This window comes from Chiloscyllium plagiosum, chromosome 22 (genome assembly GCF_004010195.1).
Source record: "Chiloscyllium plagiosum isolate BGI_BamShark_2017 chromosome 22, ASM401019v2, whole genome shotgun sequence".
NCBI lineage: Eukaryota > Metazoa > Chordata > Chondrichthyes > Orectolobiformes > Hemiscylliidae > Chiloscyllium > Chiloscyllium plagiosum.
Window position 1 is genome coordinate 16,633,129 of NC_057731.1, and position 11,082 is coordinate 16,644,210.

Below are 11,082 nucleotides of genomic sequence, written 5' to 3' on the forward strand. Positions count from 1 at the left end.
TCTTTAGAGCAAAGGGGGTTCAGATAACTTCTGCTGCACAGTCAGACTGCATGGGGCCCTTTATGGAGATGGAAGGCTATATTGAAGGGCTGGGGTCACTGCTGTATGTTAGGTACCATGATAATGTGGTGGTGACGGGGTGAGGGATAAAAACAGGCAGAGTTGCAGTCCGACCACTCCTCAGCTTCCTGACTCCAGGAAAGATTCTGCCACAGGTACCAAGGTGAAAGTGAGAAGGGATGGCAGCCTGGAGTCACAACCTGGGACAGGGGAGGAGAAAAGGGAACTCCTAACTCCAAATGTTCCATATCACATTTTAAAATAAGGTCACAGCTTTCTATTGGGAGAAGAGCCCCTGGTGCTGTAAAGTACATCCTGGCAATATTGTTGATTCCATATGTGCAGCAACAGGGCAGCTCAGTGGTCAGTATTGCTGCCTCATAGCACCAGAGACAAGATTCCACCTTGCGATGACTGTCTGACACATTGTCCCAGTGGCTGTGTCAGTTTCCTCCAGTTGCTCCCAGTCCAAAGATGGACATGTCAGGTGGGCTAGCCATGGGAAACACAGGATTACAGGGATAGGATTGGTCAGGGTGAGACACTAAGGGTCGGTGTGGACTCAATCGGCTGTTTCCATACTGTAGGGATTCTAATATTTTGTCCGGCCACCCAGAATCCTCAAATTTACACAGCGACCACTTGAAGCTATTTCTTCAGAACTTCTGGCAGTATGAGGGGGATTGGTCGCTGCTTTAGGAATTTGTCTCTAAATGGACACCCTTTGTAATATACTGGTGGTGGCACGTCCAGCATATACACAGCTTTATGCAGCACCTTCAACATCACCTCATCCCGCAGAGCTTCATTTGCAATTAAACAATAATTTGATATGGAAGCATCTAGTAGGCAGACATTATGACAGGTGGCCCAAGATCTACATTTGTGTTTAGAAAAGGTTGGGGTGGGGACAAAGTGCTTTGGAGTGTGAATTCCCCAAATAACTGGTTAATGGAAATCCACCAAAAGGATTTTAATACCAATCTGCAAGTTGCACAATTTTGTAAACAAAATGCATTTTGTCAGGCTGACAGACAATGGTTGCCATGTATTTTAAGACTGCTATGAAACAAATACTGATTTCAGCTCAATATTCAGACTGACAAGCAGTTACTGGTCTGCATCACATGTTGAAACATGTATCCTACCTTTGAAATGCAGACTGAAAATACATTGACAGATCATTGCTCAGACACTAAATCAGTAGAGTTAACTTAAATACAGAGAGAATAGTATATCATGCGTTGCACAATTCTCTGATGCATTCAAGAAAACCACCCACGTCTGCTCTATACAGGCTTTAAAACGGAAGCTCATTTCTGATGCCATGGACATACTATACAAAATGTCTAAAGATAGAACTTTATTGCTGGATGTGAAGTTGAAAACAGATTGTTAACTGGCATAGGGCAGACATGACATCTGGGAAGATATACTCAAAATACCACCTTTTACTTCCTTGATACTAAATGATTGTCATCAGTAGCAGTGGGAGGTGATCACCCTGTGCTTTTGAATCTGGGACCATAGAGGAAACGGTGAATAGGCTTCTGATAAAAGGTCAGAAGAAATTGGACATTCCAACAGTTTCGCTAGTCAGAAATCCTGCTTAATCTGCAGTGTTTCACTCATTTCTATTTTTGTCATAACATTAGCAGTCTGGTCTTGTTCCCACACAGAGGGGTGGTGCGTGTATGGAATGAGCTGCCAGAGGAAGTGGTGGAGGCTGGTACAATTGCAGCATTTAAAAGGCATTTGGGTGGGTCTATGAATAGGAAGGGTTTGGATAGATATGGGCCGGGTGCTGACAGGTGGGGCTAGATTGGGTTGGGATATCTGGTCGGCATGGACAGGTTGGACCGAAGGGTCTGTTTCCATGCTGTACGTCTCTATGACTGTATTTTTGAAATTCTAACATTTGATATCGTCAGCCATCCAGCCTGCCTACTGGATGTCTTTGAGTTCATGACATTTCTCAAAATGAAAAAGAATGGCTAACAGATTTTGAAATGTTACCATGCTGTTTTCTGCAACAACTGCAAGGTACATTTCAACCTGTGCATATCTATTTTGGTCACTTTTCTTTTGGAAAAGCATTGAAATTTAAGTTACATCTGCATAAATGGACTTAAAGTCACTATTGAGCAAAAGTAGCTCAACCCAAAAATGTTTTGCTGACAGTCAAATAAAATCGTAAGTGGGTGGAGTTGAAATACAACGGAGGAAGTTAACTTTACAAAACAAAATTCAAAAATAAATCAGAAGTGACCGATTTCAAACCAAGATTATGTCTAGCAAGTTGCATGTTACTAAACACGATTACATTACAGAGCACAGTTGTTTGTGAAAAGAGCAATTCAAGGGAATAAGACACCCCCAAACCACCTAGCATCATGGAGCCTTCAAACGTTTTGTAATGAGGTGAACTCGCTATGATCACAGAATCTCTTACGGCAGAAGCTGGTCATAACATTGCAGGAGGAAACCAAGCCGCCTCCTACCTCATTGGCTGTATTGTAGAGCTTTTCTTCACTGTGGGCATGAGCATCACACATAAATTCTTCCTCAGAGAGTTTTATTTTGGTCAACTCCAAGTCTTGCTGGGTCTCTTGAAGTACTTGCTCTCGCTGGTGCAGTTCAGATGCACAGTGTTCAAGCTCCTTCTTGTTTTCCATAAATAGCTCATTGATCTAGAAATGAAACAAATAGTTAAAAAGAAAACTACAATTGTATTAAGAAATTGCACAGTAGTTAAATGGTCAGATAAATCCTAAATTAGACAGACATAGATGTAAATAGTTCAATACCCAGCCTTTTATGTCACAAGATGATAAAGAATTATATTTTTAAAATCCTAGTGATTGATGCTATTTTTCTTTTAAACAAATAAGGCCTGAAGTGAAATTTTGCAAATGTGACATAAAGCCTATTTAATGAAGTAAAAGCGTGGATCCTGACTAGGATTCTTTCTTGATCACTGATCAATCACTTTAGCAACAAAACTATATAATGTTCATGCAGTTCCTTTTTTACAACCACTGCAGGTTCCAGTTGTACTTTACAATACTGTGTGCTTTCTCCACTAAATTCCAGTCAGTGACTTCAGGGAATCTAATCAGAGAGGGTATCACAGCTACAGAAGTTTCCATTGTCGAGAAAGATCTGCCTACCGAGTCAGTATGGGTGGAAATTAGGAACAGCAAGGGAGCAGTCACCTCGTTAGGGGTTTACTACAGGCCCCCCAATAGCAGCAGGGAGATGGAAGAAAGCATAGGTCGGCAGATTTTGGAAAAAGGTGTGGATGTAGTAGGGCTGTTGTAATGGGCGACTAACTTTTCCAATATTGATTGGAACTTCCTTCGAGCAGAAGATTTGAATGGAGCTATTTTTGTAAGGTGTGTTTAGGAGGGTTTCCTAACTCAGTACGTTGACAGGCCGATGAGGGGAGAGGCCATTCTAGACGGTGCTCGGAAACGAGCCAGGGCAGATATCAGATCTTGTGGTGGGAGAGCATTTTGGTGAGTGACCACAACTGCCTCACATTCTACATAGCTATGGAGAAGGAGAGGATTAGGCAAAATGGGAGGATATTTAATTGGGGAAGAGGAAACTATGATGCAATTAGACATGAGTTAAGAAGCATGGACTGGGAGCAATTGTTCCATGGTAAAGGCACTATAGACATGTGGAGACTGTTTAAGGAACAGTTGTTGCAAGTGATGAATAAATATGTCCCTCTGAGACAGGCAAGAAGTGGTAAGATAAAGGAACCTTGGATGAAGAGAGCGGTGGAGCTTCTCGTCAAAAGGAAAAAGGTAGCTGGCATAAGGTGGAGGAAGCTAGGGTCAAGCTCAGCTCTACAGGATTACAGGGAGGTGAGGAAGGAGCTCAAAAATGGTTGGAGGAGAGCCAGGAGGGGGCATGAGAAAGGCTTGGCAGAACGGATTAGGGAGAACACAAAGGCATTTTACACTTATGTGAGGAATAAGAGAATGGTCAAAGAAAGAGTAGGCCCGATCAGGGATAGCATAGGGAATTCGTGTGTGGAGTCTGAGGAGGTAGGGGAAGCCCTAAATGAGTTTTTTACTTCTACCTTTACGAAAGAAATGAACTTTGTAGTGAATGAAACCTTTGAAGAACAGGTGTGCATGCTGGAATGGTTAGAGATAGAGGAAGCTGATGTGCTGAAAATTTTGTCAAACATTAAGATTGACAAGCTGCCAGGCCCGGACCAGATTTGTCCTTGGCTGCTTTGGGAAACGAGAAATGCAATTGCTTTGCCACTTGCGAAGATCTTTTCATCCTCGCTCTCCACTGGAGTCGTACCTGAGGACAGGAGAGAGGCAAATGTAATTCCTCTCCAAGAAAGGAAATAGGGAAATCCCCGGCAATTACAGACCAGTACGTCTCACGTCTCTCGTCTGCAAGGTGTTAGAAAGGATTCTGAGGGATAGGATTTATGACCATCTGGAAGAGCATGGCTTGATTAAATGCAGTCAACACGGCTTTGAGAGGGGCAAGTCATGCCTCACAAACCTTATCGAGTTCTTTGAGGATGTGACTAGAAAGGTTGATGAGGGTCGAGCTGTGGATGTGGTGCATATGGACTTCAAGGTATTTGATAAGGTTCCCCATGGTAGGCTCATTCAGAAGGTCAGGAGGAATGGGATACAGGGGAACTTAAATGTCTGGATACAGAATTCGCTGGCCAACAGAAGACAGCGAGTGGTAGTAGAAGGAAAATATTCTGCCTGGAAGTCTTTGGTGAGTGGTGTTCCACAGGGCTCTGTCCTTGGGCCTCTACTGTTTGTAATTTTTATTAATGACTTGGATGAGGGGATTGAAGGATGGGTCAGCAAGTTTGCAGATGACACAAAGGTTGGAGGTGTCGTTCACAGTATAGACGGCTGTTGTAGGCTGCAGCAGGACATTGACAGGACGCAGAGATGGGCTGAGAGGTGGCAGATGGAGTTCAACTTGGATAAATGCGAGGTGATGCATTTTGGAAGGTCGAATTTGAAAGCTGAGTACAGGATTAAGCAGAGGATTCTTGGCAGTGTGGGGGAACAGAGGGATCTTGGTGTGCAGGTACATAGATCCCTTAAAATGGCTACCCAAGTGGACAGGGTTGTTAAGAAAGCATATGGTGTTTTGGCTTTCATTAACAGGGAAATTGAGTTTAAGAATCATGAGATCTTGTTGCAGCTCTATAAAACTTTGGTTAGACCACACTTGGAATACTGCGTCCAGTTCTGGTCGCCCTATTATAGGAAAGATGTCGATGCTTTGGAGAGGGTTCAGAGGAGATTTACCAGGATGCTGCCTGGACTGGAGGGCTTGTCTTATGGAGTGGTTGACTGAGCTCGGACTTTTTTCATTGGAGAAAAGGAGGAGGAGAGGGTACCTAATTGAGGTATACAAGATAATGAGAGGCATAGATAGAGTCGATAGCCAGAGACTATTTCCCAGGGCAGAAATAACAAACACGAGGGGTCATAGTTTTAAAGCTGGTTGGAGGAAAGTATAGAGGGGATGTCAGAGGCAGGTTCTTTACACAGAGTTGAGAGAGCATGGAATGCGTTGCCAGCAGCAGTTGTGGAAGCAAGGTCATTGGGGACATTAAAGAGACTACTGGACATGCATATGGTCACAGAAATTTGAGGGTGCATACATGAGGATTAGTGGTTGGCACAACGTAGTGGGCTGAAGGGCCTGTTGTGCTGTACTGTTCTATGTTCTATGTAGCCCACAGACAAAGACAGGTTTGCGATCAGGGAATGATTGAACATCTCTCACTTGTGGATAACAGTAACAGGGTTGACTCCCCAAGCATAATTCGGACATATCAGACAACAAATGAGCTTGTTCAGAAACATTAGTTATGTTTGAATAGCAGAGCAGAGTCAACGGGCCAAATGGCCTACTCCTATATTTTATGGCAAATTGTGTCCTTAACTTAGCAAAATATCTTGGTGCTTCCCAGAAACAGTCTCAACCATTGACATCACCAAGCCCCTTAAGGAGATTATAGAAGAAGGGACTAAAAGCTTGGTTAAGGGCCAGGATTTAAAGAGATTCTTTAACAAAAAAAAGAAGTGGAGTGTTTTAGGGAAGGAATTGCAGGGTGCAGGCTCTAGGAATCGAAAGAGAAAAATGCAGCTTTGCAAGTTCATGATGCTATTGAGTTCCCTATCCTAACCAACCACCCACTTTAAACAGGCTGTGTGAACCTTTAACGTATGCAAAGGGTTACAATATTTTGAAGATGTCAATTCAACTTTTTTTTTTGAAAGGAGACCTGCATTCCAGTGATCTGTGTTCAACTCCATTATATTTCCCATCCCCTTGCTGCCCGTCAATATTCATTCAGAAAAAGTTTCTGAACATATGCTAATAGAACTAGTTGTCTCACCATCTTTCTCAGTCTCTCTGTGGCTTGACAAACTATTTGTTTAACACCTGGTATTGAAGAAACTTACTGCAGCTAAATATTTGGAAGATCTAAGTCACTGTCTTTTGTCGAACTGTTCTCATCCTTCTTCCTAGTAACTGCCTGACATACAGACAAATGGTTGGATACCTGGAGCTTGTATCTGAACCCATCATCCTTCATTGTTCAGTGTTCATTTCCACATTAATAAGGTTATTTGACAGACAACTCCTCAACTGAGCTGCAGTTGAAACCATCATTCATACCTTCGTTACTCTATTCTTGATTATTTAACCTTTTCAAGGTCAGCCCATCACCTTCTGCCCCATTATAATGGCAGTCTTTCAAAACTCCACTGGCTGCTGAGTCACATTTGATTCCACTTACCCAACGACAGTCTGCTCTGGCAAAATCTTTAAATTATAAGATATTCACCCCGGTTTTCAAATCCTACTAGTCTTACTCTTTGTTATCTGTGTAACCCTATCCAAGCCAGACAAGAGTTCAACATTTCGGATTTCCTCCAATTCTGGTATTTGATATTTCTGATGTCAATTGTTCTAACAGTAGACAGCCTTTCAACTGCCTTGACCCCACATTGTGGAATCCCCTCCACAAACCTGTGCATTCTCCTTCAAATACACTTTTGTTCAATCTTCTGGTTATGAAGTAATACCTCCATTTGTGACTTGATATCTAACTTTAAGTGATGCTGCTCTGGATATGTTTAGTTACTTTACAACTTGCATTCTTATAGGAGCGGGTTATGACCAGAGTATTTCATAGGGTTTCCTTACTTGTTTCAGCTCCTCCTCCATGACAGCAATCTTTTCCACATAGTCAGTAATTAACTCTTCCTGAGCAGCCACCTTACTTTGCATAAATCTAAGAAGAAATCAAATATGTAGTTAGATCATGGCTCCAGAATATAGAGCATCTGTTCCCTATCAAATATTTAAACAGAGTATCACAATGGCAATCTCTTTCCAGGATGCTATTGACCATTTCCCAAATATTGAAGATCAGTTTGAACAATTCAGTTCCATCCAGAAGAGGATGGGATCAACCTCGACATTTTAAAATCTTGTACAAGACTGAGCAAACTGATGGTGATACCACCTTACTTGAAATGCAACTTGCTCTGGCCAATTGCAATAGTGTCAGTAACAGTGCAGCGAGCCCCATGGCTGCGGTTACACATTAAGAATTTATCCACATCTACACATTGAAGATAAAGTGATAGCATCAGATCAGTCTTAATGCATTATTCAGTACAATATGTAGAGTCAGTAACGATGCCAAACTTATACTTTAGTACCTACTATTTGCAAGAAAATAATGGCATGTGGCAATCTGACTAAAAAGGGAGATGAAACCATTGCACATTGCAATGCAAACCTCCAACCGACATTAGTATTAAATGAGACTCTGCACTTGGAATCTCATTTTGCAAAAATTACCCTACAGTGCATCAATTTGAAATTATACCAGATTCCAAAAGTCAAAGCTCAGATGTTTTGTATCGTTTCCATGGCTTTTCAGAGCCCCAGCACCTGTTCTTACAGATGATATACTCACTCATAGTTTTCTGCAGACATGTACACTCCATTTTTCTCACGTGCTGCAGCAAGATCCCGCTTCAGTCTTTCAATCTCTTCAGTGTACTCCTGAAAAGCAACGCACAATTATATAATTATACCAGATGCACTCAATCATTTACAACTCTTCAAAAAAAAAAGAGCAGTTGACAGCACAAAAGAGAATGATTGTGGGCATTATTGTGCATTACATTTTAAAAAGATTGCAGGAAAAAACAAGCAAAAGCCAATGAATGTATTCTAATGCTGGATCTTTTAAGAGATGCCATTCCTGTGCATATAAAAATCACTGATCAGATACATGATCAGTCAGGTTTGTCACTCGGCTCTGCACTTGCACAGCTTGACATCGAATTCTGCAGTTATTCAAACTTCAGAGTTACTGAGGTCAGAACTCATCCCAGGAGGTTGACTGTGACGTCAACCTCTATTAGCTCTATTACAGGGAGAAAGTCTTGTCCACTTCCACTAAGAGTTTTGTCAGATTAAAGTTACCCCTAAATTAGAATTTTCAGTATCAAACAATGGAGATTCTGGCATTACCTTTTAACCAGTATTATAAGAATCTCATTGAATTGATGGTTTTAGGGAAATCCCGCGTGACTACTCTTGTATGTCGCTACCATGAGTAAATCAATAAGACTGCATTAGTGAGATGCTGCATGCTGAATACCTTAATCAGGGCCCTCTTGGTGAGTTTCTGGTTGACTTCAGGTTTATTCAAAATGTTCTTTGCTCGGTAGGCATATTCCAGAGTGCTGACCGTTTCCTATCATTTAGGGACATTTGGACTGGATTAGTCGATTATATGCAAACTTATCAGTTCCAGTTAAACATACATTATGGGCAGATAACATGTCCATGAATTGATTAGAAAACTACTTCAGAGGCAAACAGCACACAAGAACAACAGAATTAAAACCTACATTACGTGGAATAACTGTCACTCTATCACTGCAACAAAAATAGGTTATACTAACTTCAAAATTCACAGAAGCTGGGGAAATGGTGGCAATGATAGACGTTTTAGTCCGTCCACCCAACGAGTCCTGGAGGATCCTAGTTAGCTTTGATTCCCTGAAAATATACAGAAGAAAGAAACAGCCATTTGAGAAAACTCGAATTGTGCAACCTATTTCCTCCTCCATTCTGTATTGTAAACACTGCAAATGGCCAATTAAAAAAACATTTCTAACAGGAGGCCTGTATTTTCAACAAGCTGAATCTATACAGTTTCTGTCTCTGATCCATCTTCACTTTTCATTGAAATATTTGAGTTACATCCATTCTACAACAATACTCAAATGATTAAAAGTTCAGTCACAGAACAATGCAACATTTAGTTGGCGCAAGTCACAAATATAAAAATAGGATCTCATTAACATTTTTGGTGCAAAGACATTATTTCCAAATATTTAGAGCAAATGCACATTACTGCAATACTCTAGGTTCAGGTTACATAAACCACGGTCAATGTAATCAAATTACAATTACTGGCCTCATTCCTGATGAAGGGCTTATGGCTGAAACTGCTGCTTGGATTCTGCCGGAACTGCTGTGCTTCTCCAGCATCACACACACTGCTCATTACAATCAAAGATCAATCACCAGAAGGCTTGCTCTCAAGAAATCCCCATTAGATTTACAAGCAACTCCTGGAGAGGTTCCGTTGACAGTTAAAAGTTATTGAATTGGGATTTGGTTTTTACCTGTATGGCACATGAGGGGCTCTCTCCACCAGAGCTGTAATTACTCTGCCAAGAGTAAGCAATGACTGGTTGATGTTGCCAGCCTCTCGAGCCCTTTTATCAACAGCTCCGGATCGGCCAATATTCTCACTTCCAGCAAGATCCACCTTTGCAGAATCAAGAAATAATTGAATCCAGTCAAGACTTTGCTCACTTTTTCTGACTACAGACTAATGATAGTTTTGCTTTTTCAAATTGGGCTGAGCACAATTTATGGCATATTGCAGCGTAACGCGTCCATTGAGGAATATCTTGCCCGATGATTTGGCTTGTTGGCTTATGCTTCATAGAATTAAACATTCTTATACTTGACAATTTGGTCTAAATGTTGCTTCTGAACTGAACAAAGCAGTGTTTAATGGGATAAGTTAATTTTTCTTTTGCTAAAAGTTTCTGCAATTGATTTTAAATCATTACAACTGTAATATAGCCTCAAAAAGAAGTCAAAATATCATGTTCAACACATTTTTTCCTGAAGTTTGTCCCCAATTTTAATTCACTTTCGTGGTACCCCACCAGAGCTAGCATTTATCATTCAAGCTTCAACAATAAGCATCAGACTACTTGATCAGAGAAATAATTAAACCCTTCAGTCCTGAAGGGATGTTACACTAAATACAGTTGCATCAAGGCCATCAGATGTTAATCTCAATTAGGAATTCTGTCCATTACGTACTTACTAACATGAGGCTTTTGCAGAATTGTGGTGCGCCACTGGACACCAAAGAGCAGAAGGAGACTTGGCAAAGAGATCAGTGATGGAAGCTGGGACCTGTACTTGCAGGTGCACATTCAATGTGCCTGATAACAATGATAAGTGTGCCAAGGTCATTATTCTAGCTGCATTTTTAAAAAGGTATCTATTCTAGATGTAGGTTTGCTCACTGAGCTGGAAGGTTCATTTCAGACGTTTCGCAGGTAACATCTTCAGTCAGCCTCCAGACAAAGCACTGCTGATGATTCCTGCTATTTATATGCTTGGGTTTCTTTGGGCTGGTGATGTCATTTCCTGTTCTTTTTCTCAGGGGTTTGAATGCAATCCAAGTCCATGTGTTTGTTGATACGAGTTCCAGTTGGAATGCCACGCTTCTAGGAATTCTCACACATGTCTTTTCAGCTTGTCCTAGGCTGGATGTGTTGTCCCAGTTGAAGTGGTGCCCTTCCTCATCCGTAAGAAAGAATACCAGTGAGAGTAGGTCTGTCTTTTTGTGGCTAGGATACATGAACATCAACTAGCCACAAAAAG

General features: G+C 41.3%; 1 protein-coding gene across 1 annotated transcript in view; it reads right to left on the bottom strand.

The window, feature by feature from the left end:
- The window catches only part of kif11 (kinesin family member 11), a 42,054-nt gene that overhangs the window by 15,549 nt on the left and 15,423 nt on the right, over positions 1-11,082 (bottom strand). The window contains exons 9-14 of the mRNA XM_043712495.1: positions 9,798-9,943; positions 9,069-9,165; positions 8,762-8,857; positions 8,069-8,157; positions 7,288-7,375; positions 2,562-2,750 (exon numbers count right to left, since the gene is read on the bottom strand). Coding sequence (XP_043568430.1) covers positions 2,562-2,750; positions 7,288-7,375; positions 8,069-8,157; positions 8,762-8,857; positions 9,069-9,165; positions 9,798-9,943 — 705 coding nt within the window. The remainder of the gene's footprint in view (positions 1-2,561; positions 2,751-7,287; positions 7,376-8,068; positions 8,158-8,761; positions 8,858-9,068; positions 9,166-9,797; positions 9,944-11,082) is intronic.